Source organism: Bos taurus, chromosome 24, assembly GCF_002263795.3.
Source record: "Bos taurus isolate L1 Dominette 01449 registration number 42190680 breed Hereford chromosome 24, ARS-UCD2.0, whole genome shotgun sequence".
NCBI lineage: Eukaryota > Metazoa > Chordata > Mammalia > Artiodactyla > Bovidae > Bos > Bos taurus.
In genome coordinates, this window is record NC_037351.1 from 20927639 (window position 1) to 20946899 (window position 19261).

Genomic DNA, 19261 nt, shown 5'->3' on the forward strand with positions numbered 1-19261 from the left:
GACGCACAAGGGAGAAACCCCTGTGTGAGACCTCAGGGAATGAGGGTCCCAGTGAAGTCAGGTAGACACCAAGATGGGCAGCTCCCTCTTCTTGGGGAAATCTTACTCTTTGCTTCTCTGGGCAAATGGGTGATTCTTTCACCATTCTGCCTGGAACCGATTCCCTGCCCCAACCCAAGTACAAAGGCTCCTGTATATCCCCTGCCTCTTGTTTGCAGAAAAACTGAAATCTCCCAGGCCTCCAAGAGTCACAAAAGAGCAGGCTCAGTCAGTCAATGAGTAGGACAACAGAGTCACAGACTCAGTGTTTGATGAAAGAATGGAATTAACATTATTGCTCATAATAATCTATGTCTTTGTGGGCATTAGAATAACTGTAGCTTGCTCTGCCCACATAGGTAAGCTGGCAACTAAAATGGTCAGCAAAGAGATGCCTCAGACCCACGTGGACATCTTTCACCCTAAGACTGAGACACCCTTTCTCAGTGTGAAGCAATTACAGAAGACAGACTTTTGTCCCTATTCCCATAGATAGGGAATGATCCCTGAGAGTGGGAATTTGTAAGCAGTTCTTTTGCCCCTCTTCAATTTGTTCATCTCTGTTTTCCTCAGACCTTAATTATAAAAATGAGATCACGAGGTAACATTTAACTTAATTCCTGACTTACGCTCTACTGAATGTACACAATGCCTGGCCTAACCAGTTGATCCCTTTTCAGGATTAAAAGGAGTAAGAAGGAAGAATTACATAGTTAAAGAATGATTGACTCTATACCCCCAGCTCCCCTTGGCAATCTGCAAGAGGACCATGCAGGCCAGACAGTATCCAAAAGAAGATCAGGAGACATCAGCAGGTCTACACACGGTGAGACATGACAAAGAACCTGACCTCTTACCTTAATGATTAACTTGTTTTTTTTCCCCATTTTCCTGTTAAAAATAGTCATGACTGAGCAGAATCTTTGGAGTTAGTCTCCAGACATGAGTCCACTATCTCCCTAGACTCCAGCTTTTCTGACTCAATAGCTTTCCTTTCTACTGACACTTGCCCCCGCTTCATTGACTTTTCAGTGAGGAGCAGCCCAACCTGAGCTCAGCATCATGCTTGCCACAGCACATTTCAGAGTCCTCAGCCTGCCCTCCTCCACACCCTCAAAAATACACTTATTTTAGATTCAAGAAGAGACACTGATGTGTAGAACAGTCTTTTGGACTCTGTGGGAGAGGGAGAGGGTGGGACGATTTGGGAGAATGGCATTGAAACATGTATAATATCATATATGAAACGAGTCGCCAGTCCAGGTTCGATGCACAATACTGGATGCTTGGGGCTGGTGCACTGGGACGACCCAGAGGGATGGTATGGGGAGGGAGGAGGGTTCAGGATGGGGAACACATGTACACCTGTGGCGGGTTCATTTTGATATATGGCAAAACCAATACAATATTGTAAAGTTAAAAAATAAAATATATTAAAAAAAAAGAAGGAAACTTATTGTACCAACTACCCAGAATAACGTATTTGAGAAGGCAAACCTTTGGCCCCAGTGTGTTTTACACCACCCCTCAAAAACATTTAAAATTGCCTGTTTCTGAATGACACTGGGCTGCTTCTGCTGCTGTGTAAGTGATGGGTGAGGGGTGGGGAGGGCCAATATCTTCACAATCAACTCACCCAAGAGACAACTAATGATTGTAGATGCTGAAATGAACAGGTTAGCAGGATGAAAAGAAAACCCACCTGGGAGTAACCAACGACGTTCCCATGGTCATCGAGCACGTTGAAGCTGATGACCGGACCCTGCACCTCTGGGCTGCTGAAGTCAGAGTCACTATAAATCTGCACCACAGGGGCTCCGTTGGGGTACCGCAGGGAAGACAAGGCAGTGTAGGTGTACTGAGCCAGGGTAAACGTGTGCTGCCGGATGCTCTCCATCCCACCTCAGAGCAGCGAACGGGGGTGAAAGGGAAGCATGAACGTGATGGAAAATTCAGTCTCAGTTTTAAGAACATGAGATCATTATAACTGGCAAACTTGGACCTCATATTAATGATTTTAAACACAGTAAATCCTCTACACACAATTGAGTTCCATCCCGGAAGTGCGTTTTTAAGTCCAACTTGTTCGTAAGTCCAACAAAGGTAGCCTGTGATCGGCTATATAGAACTGTACCTACATAGGTTTTTAATACTTTTCACACAAGTAATACGTAAGAAACAGACACAAAAAGAAAACATTTTTAATCTTACAGTACAGCACCTTGAAAAGTACAGTAGTGCCAGCTACATCACTGCTGTTTTTATGTCTGTTTCCAGACATCCTGGTCTTGAAATAAAGACACTGTACAATCACACTCTATACCTTATTATACAGCAGAGTACACAAAAGTACAACCACTCGTAGAGGGTGCACGCACATGAAAATATACGCCAGACATGTGAACTAACGTAGGTGACTAGACACGAGAATGCATGTTCGAATCTTTGAAAGTTCGCAATGTGAAGGTTCGTATGTAGAGAACTTACTCTACTTGTAAACAGAGTATGGTACTGCCCACACAATAAATGTTTAGGTCATCGGTACCGAATGACAGTTTACCACTACTGCTTCTGTGGAATTTTTCCATAGAAAGTGCTATCATCTTCCTTTTCAAAATTAAAAAAAAAACAAATGTTACTTAAGCATTCAGCTAATTTAGACTCTTTTGTAACAGACTGCAAAAATGTATAATTTTGTCTTTAAACATATTTCTTTTTTGCTGTTTTTTGGTGAGTGTTTAAATCATTTTAATACTATGCAAAGCAGCTAAGGATACTTGCTATTCCATGGATGAACTCTGAAAATATTATGCTAAGTAAAATAAGTCAGGCACAAAAGGACAAATATCATATTATCCCTTTTATGTCTGGTGCCTAAAATAGGCAAATTCATAGAAACAGAAAGAACAGAGGTACTATGGGTTGGGGAGGGGAAATAGGGGAGATACTGTTTTTTAAGTTTGGGATGATTAAAAAGTCCTGGACATGGATAGTGGTAATGATTGCTCTACAGTGTGAATACACTTAATGCCACTGAACCATATATACTTTAAAATGGCTAAACTGACGCCACTTACATTACATAGATTTCACCACAATTTTTTCTAAAAAAGAGCAATTAAGTGAGGAAAACTCAGGGTCTGCCTTATTGCGGAGTTGACACTGTCAATCTGCTTTCAGAGGTACCCCAGACCTGTCAGACTCTGTCACCTGTGGCTCGGACACCTCGTTAGCATCTTTCCTTGAAAAAGTGCCTGTTTCTCAATGTCTGTTTTCACGGTCTCCGCTTTGTCAGGGTGATGCCTGCTCACCAGCCTGCATTACTGTCAGGACGACCCTTCCACAAGTTCTGTGTGTTTGCAGTGCTGGGATTAGGCTGAGGACCTAAGGGTTACGTTATTTTGACAAGAGAGAGACAGAGAGAGAAAGGGCTGCCTAACTACCATGCCAAGCCCCTGGCTCACCACAACTCCATCCCCTTCTGGACAGGACAAGCAATGCTGCCCCGACCTGGAAGCTCAGCCTCTGAAAGGAGCGACAGCAGCATAGCAGGGGGTGGAGGCCCGGCTCACCAGAGCTTCTTCCAGCCTATACCCCGTGTCAACCCCACAAGACTGGATGTGCACCCGTGTGTGTGTCAGACTATGGGGAATGCCCCCACCTGCTCATGCACCCCAAGCTCTTGTCAGGAAAGAAAGCACGTGTCGCTGCAAAGGCCAGCAGTAGAGACCACATCTGGGGACTCGGGTAAGGCATTAGGATTGCGTGGGTTTAAACCCTAGCCCTCCCAGGTTCCCTGGCCCTGGGGAAGACATCTAATCTCTCTGAGTATAAGCTCCTTTGTGGGCAAAGTGGGCTCATCACAAGGCTCCCCTGTGGGAAGACCCAGCGAACTAAGAGCTTTATAAGTTCTCAGGATCTGTAAGCATTCCCAGTGCAGGGACCAAGGATGGCTCCTCTGCTTCTATGAGGTTACTAATCTCAGGATTTGGAAAGTCTCTATTCTTAAAATATTTTTAACCCACCAAAAAGAGAGAGAGAGAGAGAGAGAGAGAGAGAAAGGTCCAGTCTCTCGCTCTTGCTGCAAAATCATTTCTGGAAGTTGTTCAGAATCGGCTCCACCCGCGTCAGTGCAGAGCTGCCGGTTGCTCATCTCTCGCACAGACTCTCTCCTTATCTGGATCCCATCTGTGCCAGGGCTCCCTTCAAGAACACTGGCAACAGGAGCAAACGCCACATGGATAGAGATGTCCATTGAGGGGACAGTGGCTAAGACTTCACATTCCCAGTGCAGGGGGCCCGGGTTCAATCCCTGGTCTGGGAACTAGATCCTGCATGTCGCAACTAGGTGCTAACATGCTAAAGATCCCACGTCCTGCAACTAAGATCTGGTAGAACCAAAAAAAAAAAAGATGTCCACTGACCTGTGAGGCGCTCTAGGGCATCAAATCCATGTTTTAGTGCTATCACGTCAAGAAAGGAGATGGTGCCATCTTCAAACCTGCAACAGTGGGGAGAGGGACAAGGTCAAGCTGTGACCAAAGCCTCCGTGTGCATTTCATGTATGTGACACCAGGGCTTTGTGCCTCCAGTCTACGGAGACTTTGCCTCTGCTGCCTTATACGCTGTCTCCCCTCCCGCCTTGAGACAGACGGCTGTCACACCAAGACACGCAGGCTACCTCTGTCCCTGACCTGTTCTGCAGCTTACATCTGACAGTGATGACGAGGGGCCCTGAAAGATAGTCAGGACCTCGGAAGACTTCAGACTTGACAAAACCTCAAGTGCTGTGGCTCCTACCATGCTGCCCTTGACCCCCAAGACAGCACCCCTTGACAGGGTGTTGATTCAGTAAGATCCATTGTGTAGCCACGAGGTTCTTAACAAGAGTCTATCGCTCCAAAGTCTACAGGACTACAGTTATTAGAAGGCTCTCAGTAAACTTCCTGTTACCAAGCTGTTCATTATATTTACATTTTTTTAATGGCTCATTTAGACAAAATCCTCATCAAATCTTTATTGTCCATGGACTGCATGCCAGGCACTGTTCTGGTTGCTAAGGATACAGCGGTGAACATAACAAGTAGGATTCCTGCCTTCACAGGGCTTCCATCCTTCTAAGGGCACTGAAATAAGGAACGACAAACAGCAAGCACACAGGGAAGCCAAATAAGCACAAGCCAGGGGTGACAAGTGCACTGAAGGGCTGGCGGCTGCTTTAGATGAGACGGTCAGGGCAGGTCCTCTCCGAGGAAGATCACTCAAGCAGAGGCAGAGTGAAAGTAAGGGAGCAAGGGAAACTGCTCATTTTTGAAACAGCTAAGTTCACAGTTTCAAAGGGAAACAGCATTCCAAGGAGGGATGCAGCAGAAAGCCCTGAGCAGGTAGATCTGGAACAGGAAGAAGATCAGTGGGCCTGGCAGCGCTCGGAGGGCAAGTCAGAGAACTTCACCCTGGGTCAGACGAGTGGCTGGAGGGCTCTGAGCAGAGACAGTGACTGTGTGGATGGGGCCTGGGTTTTGATAAGATGCCACTGGCTGCTGCATTAGCGAGGGAAAGGCTGGGGACAGCAAGGAGTTTCCAGCAAGCATCCCATGGACTGGGGCCTGCCAGGCTCCTCTGTTCATGGAATTCCCCAGGCAAGAATACTGGAGTGGGTTGCCATTCCCTTCTCCAGGAGATCTTCCCAACCCAGGGATTGAACCAAGGTCTCCTGCACTGCAGGCAGATTCTTTACCAGCTGAGCTACCAGGGAAGTGGTGACAAATAGCAGCCTTATGCAAGTTGAAGCTTTCAATGGAAATATCATGCTTTGTGTTTTAATACTCCAGGGATAAGAGTTGCTCAAAATATCATTACCACAATGCGAATTTTCTTATAAAACAAATGGTAATTAATAAACATACCAAATTAACAGTGAATCAATTGATATTTAATTGACCATATAATAAATAAAGTCTTTAATAAATTAAACATGATTAGGCAATAATAACTTCAGCTATTAATTGATCAATAATAAATATTTATTGATCAAAATTTAATAGACTCAGGAGAAAAGGGAGGTTTTATGTTTCCATCAAAAGTTGTTTTCATTGGGTTATGAAATAGAAAAAGATTAAGAACATGGCACTTCCCTGGCGGTCCAGGGGCTAAGACTCCACACTCCCAATGCAGGAAATCCAGGTTCTATCCCTGATCGGGGAGCTAAAATCCCACATGCCTCAACTAAGAGTTCACATACCACAACTTAGACCCGGTGCAGCCAAGCAAACAAATAAATACACAAATATTCTGTTAAAAGAGCATGGTCTAGGTACATGCTCAAGAAACATTTGGATTGGGTATTAAATCTCGTGCGTGCTAATCTAGGCTTAGAAGGAAAAAAATGAGACTTTTTTTTTTTTTGCCACTAAGATCCCACTTGCGGGATCTTAGTCCCTTGACCAGGGATTGAACCTAGGCCACCAAAGTAAAAGTAGCAAGTCCTAACCAGAGGACCACCAGGGAACCTCCCAAAATGAGACTTCTAATGGTAAAGAAATACATTCAGCTATCTGGGAATCTTGGTGCAGCACCTGCTAGAAGGCAATTCACCCAGACTGTAAGAGGCAGCGCACCCACACCCACGCCCCGCTTGTAACGAGCAGCCCTGTTCCTCCTCACCTTCAGGTGCCCCTATTGGCTTAATAAAATTTTGGTTGTTATTTCGTTCTGCCTTTAATTTACATGGTGTGCCTGTCATTCTTTTCACTTGGTTACATTACATGCTACACTATCACACTTGGATTCAAGAGGTTTTACATTAGCATTCCTGTTTTTAGAACTGCCTGTCTATGGAGAAATTCTAAATAAAAGAGACATCAGATAGCTTCATAACGTATTGATGCCAACTCAGTCTTGATGCTTCACCTATATGTTAAAGAACTGTACCCTCTAAGAGATGCACTTTACAGGACAAACATGAGGTGCAGAGGTCAAATCACAGGCCCCAGTTCCCACGGCGGGTAGCAGGGGAGCCACCTCCCAGCAGTCCAGCTCCGAGACCTACACTCTGGGCTCTGACCCTACTGCCGAGGCCACGCCCCTTCCTGCAGGACCCTCCAGTCTGACCTGGGTCTGTAGGGGATCTGAACCCCCTTCCCATTCAGGCCCTGTGGCCTCCTCAGGCCCCAGAACAGTGACCAGGTCCTGGCCCCACCTCATGGTACCTGGCCACCACCCGCTGTTGGCCCCCACAGAAGCCTGGATCGGCTGCCATTTCCACCCGCTTATACGTTCAATCTTCATGCCCCAGCCATTGCCATCTGGGAGATTCCTGGACACCACCCACTCCACCTTCCCCTGCACCCTGAGAAAGACACACAGACCACCAAACCCAGGCAAGGAGCTGCAAGCCCTCAAACTTCCCTGGTAACTGCCCCCCATGGTGGGGGTGCTCATAGAGACTGCTGTTAGCAGCGCTCCTGAATCTGGTAGTCTCTCATTTGATGGACTCCTCCTGCTGACCAGATACCAAGCTGAGCTGATTCTAGCTGCTGAAATACAGCCATGCTGTCAACACGTGTGCACACTTGTGCCAAATGGTACCAAATTCTTAAATCGCTGCTTCAGCACTTTGTTTTATGTCCCTGGATATGTTCCAGTATCTCCAAGTTTACAGTCTATGGGAACTGAATAGAATCTGTATCCTACTGTTGTGCAAAAATTGTATGCCTCTGTGCTAAGTCATTTCAGTTGTGCCCAACTCTTTGCAACCCTATGGACTATAGCCCGCCAGGCACCTCTGTCCAAGGGATTCTCCAGGTGAGAATACTGGAGTGGGATGCTGTGCTTCTTGAATCCGTTCATAGTGCTTTTTAGGTCTTCTATATCCTTCTACTTCTCTGTATATTCATTCTGTTAATTTTTGAGAGTTTGATATTGAAACTCCAACTAAAAAAAATCTTAATTTATCTACCTAAAAAAATAATTGCAATATACAGTGGAACTACATGTAACATTGTTCTGTATTTTCCAAGTCTATTACTGTGTTATCACATCTGTCCATGGCATTTCACAGGTAAGCATGCTGGAGTGGGGTTGCTATTTCCTTCTCCAGGGAATCTTCCTGACCCAGGGATTGAACCCATCTCCTGTATTGCAGGCAGCTTCTTTGCCACTGAACCACCAGGGAAGCCTGAGTTATCATACTTCCATAATTGAAAAAAAATAAAAATTATAATAAAAAAAAGTCACTGCTTCAGTAGCTTCGCCTCATGTCAGTGCTGTGGGCAAAGGCCTGGTGCTGACTCTCCTTACCCCTGGAAGACCTTTATGTCTTCTGCTTACAGCCCTTACCAGCAAGCCCTTGCTCCCCCACAGCTGTGGAGAGGCCCACACATGGTCTTCACAGGCCTGCTGTGGAAGCTCCAGCCCACCCCCGCCTCCTTTGCACAGTCCTACAGGTGGAACGCGCCAGGCCCCTGCCATGCTGACGCTCAGCATCCGCTCCCATCACCAGGTTACCTCTCAGCCACCGACTCTCTCGGGACGTAGAAGTCGTCTCCCGCGAGGTACGCAGCGGCCGTGCCTCCTCCGAAGTAGGTTTTCCTCAGCAGAGCAGCCAAACGGTTATTCACCAGCAGAGCGCCCAGGCCAGTGGGGAAGCCAAAGATCTTATAGAAGGAGATGGGGACAAAGTCGGCCTGGTGAACCGACAGGTCCAGAGGCGAGGTGCCCACGAAGGCGGCCGCGTCCAGCAGCACGAACCACTTCCCAGGCCGGCTCGCAGGGCGCCTCCGCCCGGACTTGACCTCGCCTATCCAGGACAGCGGGTATCTGGTTCCGGAAAAGTTACTCTGGGCCGGGTAGCAGAAGAGATGCGGAGGCTGGCCGGCGGGGTCCCCGGCCGCAGCCGCGTCCTGTCTCTCGGCCGACCACATGTCCTCTGGCCTGACGGGGATGGAAGAGACGTTCATGGCCGCGGTGATCTTCCTCATGCCCACCACGGACGTGTGGCTGTCGGTGAGGTAACAGAAGCAGCTGCCGCTGCCCTCCGGGCCTGGGGACACCCACGGGAAAGCCTCTGCCACCAGCTTAAGAGCAGCCGTGCTCCCGGAGGTGAAAATCACCGTATAGTCCTCCGGGGAGGTGTGGAAGTGCGCCAGGATCCTGGAAGAAGCACAGCATCAGGCCACTCCACGGTCTCCGTGTGCATTAAACTCTCAGAGGCAGCTGTATTTCTACTTAATAAGACGTCTCTCCACCATGTGTGTGTATGTGTGAGTGCTCAATCACTCAGTCGTGCCTGACTCTTTGAGACTCCCATGGACTGTAGCCCACCAGACTCCTCTGTCTATGGAAGCTTCCAGGCAAGAATACTGGAATGAGTTGCCATTTCCTCCCGCAGGAGAATCTTCCCAACCCAGGGATCAAACCCACATCTTCTGCGTCTCCTGCACTGTAGGCAGATTCTTTACCACTGGGCCACCAGGGAAGCCCCCTCTCTATCTTAATAGCTAGGGAAAAAAAAAAAAAAAAAAACCAGATAGGCTTGGCCACAATGGTGAAGTGAGATCAGGGGCAGAGGAAGCTGTGGGAAGAGATGCAAAGAGGTGCAAACTGGCAAAATTACCCAGCCGCCCAAATCCCCACCCCCAAGTGGATAAGACAAAATCCACAACTACCTTAAACTCAACTGAAAACACCACTTCTTGGTTTAGTGTCTGGCTCTGTCATAAGTTCTAAGCCATCAACTTGTTTCAAGTTGCTTTTAACACAGGCAATCCTATAGCAAAAGGTGTCACTTTCAAGTAGGAAATAATTTGAAATTGTGTTGAGTCAAGTATCTTTAGGTACCACCTAAATTATGTGCAAAATTTGTTATGTGCAAATATTAGTAAAAGGGAGGGGAGAAACGGAAAAAACCAAGATGTCTAAATCTGAAATACGTAAAGGAAAAAGCCAGAGAAAGCACTTTCTTATCCCCGAAAACAAGACTTAGGAACTAGGGTCACTCCTTGTCACTCTGACCTCCAGGAATGGTGGCACCAGCCCAGAGCCACACACAACAGCTTGGATACCTCAGAGGCACCTGCCTGTACTCGTGATGGCATCTGCTCTCGCTCTGCACCTGCTCACGCTCACCTTCCTGACCTCTGACCCGGTGGTTAGCAGCGTGCACGTGTGGCCATTTAGCTGAACATGGTCTTCCCAAAACCAACTCAGCACCTTTGTGGGATGTGGGCAGCTGGTAGGAAGTCCATCCACCCACAGGCACCCATGCAGGTGGGCGCCCCGATTTGCTCACCTGAAGCGCACCTGTTCCACCGTGTCATGGGTGAGCTTGCTGCTGATGTTCTGGCTGTGAGGGTTACCTGGAAGGTTACAAAGACAAAGCCGCAGGGTCACTACTCATGGTCTCTCCTGGTGTGTTCCTCCAATACCCTCTCCTTCAGTTTCTCAAAAAGTTAAGCAGAATAATAATAATAATAATAATAATAATAATAATAATGTATGATCCAGCCTCCCCTGAGTTCCAAAGAGTAAATTTAATCAGAGAAGTGAAAAAGCGCAGAAAGATAGGAAAACAGTCAAGCAAGACAAAATAATAATAGTTGAGCCATTAAACTAAGTTCCTCCTCACGGGCTATAAGGATAGATTCTGGGCCATGTCCTTTGGGCTGTTTTGTAGTTCCACACCCCCACCAGGTGGAAGAAGTGAACTGAATACCGCACCTATCCAGCTCTGTTCACATCTCCACCGCTCTCCTCCCCTCCCTGTTTGGGGGCTGGTTCCTAAAACCACTGCAGGGTCCTGGCACATGCTGCTGCTTCTGCCTGAAATGCCCTCTCCTCCTCTTTTCCGAGTGAATTCCTGCTCCTCCTCCAGCATCTGCCCCCTCCTGCAGAAGCTGTCCCTGATAGCTACACTGCCGATTCACCGTCACTCTGCACATACAAAGCCCCCCGGGGAACTGGGGTCTTTGGGTCACAGCCCGTCACGCCGTTAATAATTTACTTTATTTCTGTGTTACACTACTTTACTTTTTCTTTTTTTTACATTTATTTGGAATCACTTGATTGAGGTCTTGTCTCTCCTAGACCGCAGTCCACGAAGGCAGGGAACGTATTTACTTTGTTCCCATTACAACATGATGCTCCCAACACCAGGGCGGTTTGATAAACACTGATGGAGTGAATGAGTGCATGTTCCCCACTGTCCCATCCTCTGCACTGCGCTGGCCCCACAGGGCCACCCCATCACCAAATGCAGCACCTTCGTACCCCAGGCCTCCTCCCTGACACCAACCCCTTCTTCTGGAGGTTACCTGCATATCCCTGAACCAGCCTCTCCTACCTAGCAGCACAGGTGCTATGGGACTGACCCTAGGTGCTTGCCTGACCCCCTCTCATGAGGGGCTTGCCCAGCACTGTGTATTCAGCACTTTCTCCCTCGTCCATCTGACATTTTATTAGGCAATAGATATATCAACTGAATGCATCGGGTTGGCCTGAAAGTTCGTTCAGGGTGGGACAGAAAAACCCGAATGAACTTTTTGGCCAACCCGATAGTTGGCTGAAGCTCAATGCAAAAAATCAGTTACGCTGTGTTTTTCTTTACCATAAACGTTTTCCATGAGATCTTTCATGAAGCTTGTAATCTGGCTCTGGGGGAACAATGTGGTTCCTGCATGGTCAAGATAGACAGTTCCTGAAAGAAAATACAAAATAAAGCTGCGATTATTTTCAGAGGTATTTCACTCACTTTATCTAGATCTGCTTTGTGTGAACCTGGCCAGTGCCCATTTGATGTGTTTAGACATAACAGGACACTGATTCGCCCAGCATCTTGACATGTGCTTCTTCTTTTTTTAATATTCTTTTCATATTCTTTTCCATTAGGGTTTATCACAGGATACTGAATACAGTTCCCTGTGTTATACAGTGGGATCGTGCTATTTCAGTTCAGTTCAGTCACTCGGTTGTGTCCAACTGTTTGTGACCCCATGGGCTGCAGTACACCAAGTTTCCTTGTCCATCACCAACTCCCAGAGCTTGCTCAAACTCATGTCTGTCTAGTCAGTGATGCCATTCAACCAATCTCATCCTCTGTCGTCCCCTTCTCCTCCTGCCCTCAATCTTTCCCAGCATCAGGGTCTTTTCCAATGAGTCAGGTCTGCATATCAGGTGGCCAGAGTATTAGAGTTTCAGCTTCAGCATCAGTCCTTCCAATGAATATTCAGGACTGATTTCCTTTAGGATGGACTGGTTTGATCTCTTGCTGTTATACATCCTATATATAATAGTTTGTGCATGAGTTCTAAGTTGCTTCAGTCTTGTCCAACTCTGTGCAACCCTATAGACTGTAGCCCACCAGGCTCTTCTGTCCACGGGAGTCTCCAGACAAGAATACTGGAGTGGGTTGCCATGCCCTCCTCCAGGGGATCTTCCTGACCCAGGGATCAAACCCGAGTCTCTTATGTCTCCTGCATTAGCAGGCAGGTTCTTTACCACTAGCACCACCTGGGAAGCCAGTTTACAACTGCTAATCTCAAACTGCCAGTCCTTTTCCACTCCCCAACCCTCCCTTGTTGATGCGTGATTCTTAATCCAAGCAGTCATGAGCAGTGGAGGAACTGCACTTCAGCACTTATCGACACTTAGGGCCCTGAGAGCCTTCCTAATGAACCAGGTCTCTTCTGAACCTGGAGGAGCAGCCATAGGGAAGGAGGAGGAGCCTAGCAGATGTCCCTGATTCAGGATGGCAAAGCTATTTCACACTATGATTCACACCCTATTCTGGAGTTTCCATGCAGCCTCTGTGGCTGTCCAGCCCTGATTCTGCTTCCCCACAGTGACTTCCACAGTCTTCAACCTTTTAACAGCTCTGAAGGCTTCAGAGATGCCTGGGAATGGAGGCAACCTTTCCACTCTCTCCCCCAAATAGAGACAGGCAAATTGAGATGACAGCAAGATATCAAGCCTTACCAATCAGACTGCCCCAGATCAAAAGGCTGGATAACTCACTGTGTGGGCGAGGTGTGGGCAAACAGGCCTGTTGGGACATGGCTGTAGGAGGGAAAACTGGTACCACTTCTTTATGAACAGCAACTTAGCAATGTCACTTATGCTTTCAAAATGCAAACTCTCCTTGACCTAATAATCATCCTCCTGAAATCTACCTTATAAATTGTGAAATGGCCTGTCAATGAGGACATTCAGTGCAGCACTGTCTATGTATTTAAAATAAAGAATTTGAATACCTCCATCTGGTAATTTGTAAGTACTGCCACGGAACAAACTCCAAGACATGTTTTCAAGAACATACATGTGAATAGATTCATTCATTCTTTCATGTACTTAACAAATATTTTTGCTTTGTGCAGAATAAAATTTTCATTTATTTTATAATGGCTTTATTGAGATTAATTCACGTACCATAAAATTTGTCCTTTTAAAGTTCACAATTTAGTATATTCATTTAGTATATTCATATTCAACGTGATGTCACTCAGTCGTGTCCGACTCTTTGCGATCCCATGGGCAGTAGCCTACACCAGGCTCCTCCATCCATGGGATTTCCTAGGCAAGAGTACTGGAGTGGGTTGCCATTTCCTTCTCCAGGGAATCTTCCCGACCCAGGGATCAAACCCAGGTCTCCCGCATTTTAGACAGATGCTTTACCATCTGAGCCACCAGGGAAGTCCTGAGTATATTCATATAGTTGTGCAACCATGGCCACTATCTAATTTTAGAACATTTCATTCATCCCAAAAAGAGAGCCCACAGCCATTACTACTCACTCCCCAAATCCACCCAGCCCTAGCCCTGGCAATCACCAATCTATTTTCTACCTCTATAAGTTCAAAGGGTAAAGAATCCTCCTGCAATGTAGGAGACCTGGGTTAAATCCCTGGGCTGGGAAAATCCCCTGGAGGAGGGCAGGGCAACCCACTCTAGTATTCTTGCCTAGAGAAGCCCCTTAGACTGTAATCCCCTGGTGGGCTATAGTCATGGGGTCACAAAGAGTCAGACATGACTGAATGACTAAGCACAGCACAGCATATATTTACCTATTCTGGACTTTCCATATAAATGGAATCATACAACACGTGGGCTTTTGTGTCTGGCTTCTTTCATTTAGCATAACAATTTCAAGGGGCATCCATATTGTAGCATGTATCAGAACTTCCTTTTTTATGACTGAAGAGTATTCCATTTTATGGAATGCCACATATTTTAACTACTCATCTACTAATAAATATTTGGTTTTATTTTTGCCTATTATAAATAATGCTGATGTAAATATGTGTGTACAAACTTTTGTGTGGACATATGTTTTCTCCCTGGTTAGTTGTTCTTTCACTTTCTTGATGGTATTCATTGGAAAAAAAATGTTTTTAATTTTGATGAAGTACAATTTGTCTATTTTTATTATTTGTAATTTTGGTGTCATAAGAAACCATTGCCTAATCCTAATGATTTATATTTATGCTTTCTTCTAAGAGTTTTATACTTTTAGCTCTTATATTTAGGTCTTTGATCCATTTTGAGTTAATTTTTAAATACAGTGTTGAAGAGGGGTCCAACTTCAGTCTTTGGTGTGTAGATACACCATTTAAGATATTCTTTTTTCTCCTACTGGATGGATAGTCTTGGCATCCTGATGAAAATAAATCGACCATAAATGTACAGGCTTATTTCTCAACTCACAATTCTACTTCATTGGTCTGTGTGTCTATCTTTCTGCCAATACCACACTGTCTCGATTATTGTAACTTTATATAAATCTTACTTACCTTTCCTTTTATGGAAGTGTAAACCCTTCAACTTTGTTCTTTTTCAAGATTGCCTTGGGTATTCTGGATCATTTGCATTTCTACATGAATTTTAGGATCAACTTGTCAAAAAAAAAATACCTGGGATTTTGATAGAAATTGCATTGAGTCTTAGGTCAGTTTGAGGAGTAGTGACATCTTAACAACATTAAGTCCTTCAATCCATGAATGTAAAATGTCTTTCCATTTATTTAGGTCTTCTTTTGTTTCAATGTTTTGTAGTTTTGTATTTCTTTTGATAAGTCTTATATTTCTTTTGATAAATTTATTCCTGAGTATTTTATTCTTTTTGAGGCTTTGGGAATTGTTTTCTTCATTTCACTAGCATAGTGTTCATTGATACTATATAGAAATTGAATTGATGTTTGTATACTGATCTATACTACAACTTTGCTGAATTTGTTTTTTAGTTCTGTTTTGCGTGTGGATTTTTTTTTTAGGATTTTCTGTATACAAGATTACACTCTCATCAAGTAGAGACATTTTACTTTTCCCTTTTCAATCTGGATGACTTTTATTTCATTTTCTTGCCTAATTTTCCTGGCTAGAACTTCTAGGACTATACTGAATAGAAGTTCTAAGAACAGATTTCCTTGCCTTGTTCCTAATCTCAAGGGTAAAATTTTCATTCTTTCACCTTTAAGTATGAGGTTAGCCGTGGGGTTTTTTTGTAGATGGTCTTTATCTGGTTGATTAAACTTCCTTTTATTCCTAGTTTATTGAGTGTTTTCATATTCAAGAAATATTTTGGGGCACTTACTGTTTCAGGCACTGTTCTAAGTGCTGGGAACATAACAAGACAAAATAGAAGCCGTATGCTAGTAACAGAGAAAGACTATAAATAAACGTAAATTATGTCAGGTGGTAAGAAATGTTATGGCTGAACCATGTGAAAACAAACAAACAAACAAACATGTACACATACATATAAACATAGCCAAGCACTGGAAAGGCATACAAAACATAAATGGCAGCAGTTGACTGTGGGGTGGCCACGGTGGCTGCAGCTGGAGCGAGAGTGGGGGCGCCCTGGCCACTCTTCAACCTCTTTTGGCACCTTTTGGATTTGGTACCATGTTAAATGTATTGCCTAATCCAAAACATTAGTTTTCAAATAATCTTCTCATTTACTGAAGATTCAGAAAGACACCATACCAAAAGAAAGGCTGTTGTCCACCCATCATTAGGGAGAGCTACAGTGAACTGCCATTATTATTAGAAGAAACAGGCAAAAGACCCCTAAACTAGTTGGCATTAGGTCTTCAAGAAAGGAAATCCCAGGATCTGCTCTGGCTCGTGTAACTTCAGTTCTCCGTTCCACATAAGGTGAGTGACCATCAGTCAGCACCCAGAGGCTTTAAGAACCATTTTGAACCACATCTGTGGAATCAACAAGCTCCCTTCACGAAAACAAGGATGTTCCCATCCAATGGGTTGGGAAATATTTCAGCACTTAAAGGTTAAGCATTTAATTATCCAGAGCAAACCACTTAACCAGACAAATTCTCAAACCTGCAGGAAAACTTTGAGGGGATGTGGATAGGGGTCAGGGTAAGGAAGAAGAGGGGGAATCTTGAGTTATTTTGGTTTGCTTATTTTTCCCTGCCCTCTTGCTGGTTCATTTGTTTCCATGTGAAAAAAGGTGGGATATTTTCCAAGACTCTCAGTGATGGGAAGGGTGAGTTTAGTCCACAAATGTCTACCACAATCGTAATGCAGAGGAAATGTTGGGAAATTGTACCAAATAGATAGATGACAGATAGACAGATAATCACAAAACACTACCACAAATAGAGTAGATGTTAAAGGGGCACTTAAGGCCAGCCTGGGATCCTAAATTTTACCCTGAGGAAAAGCGTGCTGTTCACTGAGACACAAGAATGAAACAAAGAGACATCTACTTCCTACTTTCCCAGGTGATGTTGAGAGGAGGGGTCAGCTAATGATGGGTGTAAGAGATCACATCTGGAGGGGATCAGGGGATTAAGGAGGAGGGATGCTAAAATAATTAGGGACTGAACAATAACAGCCTCTGGGATTTGCTTCAAAAGAATGGGACACCTTTCTCACTTCCTCTGCACCTGTCGGGTGTTTATTCTATAGCTGTCTCTATTTCTGTGGGTGGGAAGTTTCCATAACCAAAAAAATTCAGAGAAGGAGAGGGAGATGGGGAGGGAAAAGGGGAACTGTCTCCAGCAGGTCAATGCGGGACTGGGAAGATCAGGGAGAGAAGAGAGACGGCCAGAGGGCCCCTGTCTCCTCCTTGAGCCTCTCCAGGTAAGTACAGACCAGACCACAGCCCTTAAAGCTCCCAAAGGAGGAAAAAGAAAAAAAGAATCACTTTCCGAAACATGAGAAAATGAGGCAAAAAGCTGATTAATGAAACATACATCCTGGCTGCTGTTCTGTCACAAGCTGGAAAGTGACACTGTTCACCAAGACAGAATAAAGTAAAGAACGTCAAAGTCGTAGACGCTCAGTCGTGTCCTGCTCTTTGCGATCCCATGGACTGTAGCCCACCGGGCTCCTCTGTCCATGGAATTCTCCAAGTAAGAATATTAGAGCGGGTAGCCATTCCCTTCTCCAGGGAATCTTCCCGACCCAGGGATCAAACTCCCGTCTCCTGCCTCGCACGCAGGTTCTTTACCGTCTGAGCCACCAGGGAAGCCCAGAATAAGTGCACCTCAAATCCCGGTGCCCGGCGCCACGTCCTGCCCCTTACCCCTCATCTCTCCCAGTTCAACCAGCACGCCGGTCTACGCTTGACGAAGCCCCTCATACCAGATCCCCGGCAAAAGGATGAGTCCCGACCCAGTGCGAGTGGTCCCCTCCCGCCCTGCAGCAATGGGCTGGGAGGACCGCGGGCCACATGGAGCTTGACTTCCAATTTAAACTGCCTGTTCCGCTTTGCGGAACTCTCAGGCACGATGTGATCCCGGTCCTCACGTCCAATATACAAGCTCGTCCTGTACTTAAAAAGTTCAAATTGCACGGTTTGCTAATTCTTCAGGTCCCCCACCGAGCTGCACTTCCAAGGCATTGTTTTACCTACACGAGTGAGAAAAAAAAAAAATGAAACTTCGAAAAGAAAAGTTGCTGCGAGGCAACCCAGAGTCTGGAGCGCAGCCCATCGGTCCCCATCCTGCGTGCCCGCAGAGTCGCGGTCCCCACCCGGCGCGCTGGCCTCGCGAGCACCGCTCCCGCCCCCGGGCGAGCAGACGAACAGTCAGAGCTGCCGGACATTCCTGCATTTTGCAACCCTGGCTCCATTTGGACTTTTAGAGCCAGGAGTCTCTCGGGCAAGCAAAGGCAAAAGAATCCTCAGTCTTGTTCCCGGAGGGCAGAGACAGGTGGCAGAGGACCATGTCGGTCCCACAGGACTGGAAGTCTAAGGAGCAGCAAGCCTTGGGGTTGCAGGTAGGACCCCAGCGAGCCGCGTCCATGAAGAGGGCGCGTGGACACATCCCTCCAGGTCTTTCGATTCAAGATGCGACGCCAGTGAGGTAACGCCGCTCCCACCGGGAGCAAAAAGTTCACCCTCCCCCACGTTGGTTCTAGAAACCGCGTATCCCTCACCAGCCCCGCACAGGTTCCCCTCGCCGGTCTCACCTGCCAGGCGGCCGAACTCGCGCGCCCGGAGCTCGTGCAGGGTGCCCCTGCCGTACCCGTAGACGAGAGGCTGCAGGCTCGAGTCCAGGAACCGCGCAAAGGGCAGCAGCTCGGCTCCCGGGTGCGCGGCCCCGCCGGCCATGACCCAGGCCTGCCCGTCGCGCCGTCCAGGCCGGCAGCGGCCGGGAAGCGCCTGGGCCAGCCCGCGCGGACTCCGCCCCGCCGCGCCCCGGCCTCGCCTCCTGGCCCTCCAGTGGCACCGCGTCCCCGCCGAGGGGCGGCGCCTCTCTGGGCCGGCCAGGCAGGCCCCGGGTACGCTGACTCACGGAGTTTCACCCATTTCTGCCCTTTTCCCACCTGGGGACCGGGGAAGCAGTGCCCGTGGTTGTCTGCTTTGCATCGCAGTCCATGGAGATGCCCCCCAGACCCTGGGAACGCAAAGTTCAAGTGTATCCGCGGTCCCACGGACAGGCGGATGGAAGATGCAATGAACTGCTTTTGCTGCTGGGAATCCTGGAACCTGGAGATCCTCCCGGCCCGACTCTCCCTGGCCCGAGCCCAGCGCAGCGCCCGGGACCCTCACTCTCCCCGGAGGAACTCCAGGGTTCGGGGCGGGGCTTTTGCCAGGGCGTTGTCCGGAGTTGCGGCTCCCCAGTGGGGCGTGCGCTCGGTGTCTCTGAAAATGCGGCTGAGCAAAAGGTGAAAGAGGAAAAAGACCGAGGATCCAAGAGTTTGGTTAATCAAGTCTAGGCAGATGCGATGGCACCCCACTCCAGTACTCCTGCCTGGAAAAT

At 46.9% G+C, this 19261-nt stretch overlaps 1 protein-coding gene across 4 annotated transcripts in view; it reads right to left on the reverse strand.

Moving 5' to 3' along the window:
* MOCOS (molybdenum cofactor sulfurase) overlaps window positions 1-19261 on the reverse strand; it is a 60704-nt gene that overhangs the window by 41148 nt on the left and 295 nt on the right. Inside the window, exons 1-6 of one of the 4 annotated variants that reach the window (XM_024984178.2) lie at window positions 18825-18907; window positions 11642-11731; window positions 10328-10394; window positions 8545-9189; window positions 4464-4540; window positions 1742-1941 (exon numbers count right to left, since the gene is read on the reverse strand). In XM_024984178.2, the coding sequence (XP_024839946.1) occupies window positions 1742-1941; window positions 4464-4540; window positions 8545-9189; window positions 10328-10394; window positions 11642-11731; window positions 18825-18867 (1122 nt within the window). In that variant the 5' untranslated portion in view covers window positions 18868-18907. 4 annotated transcript variants of the gene reach the window in all.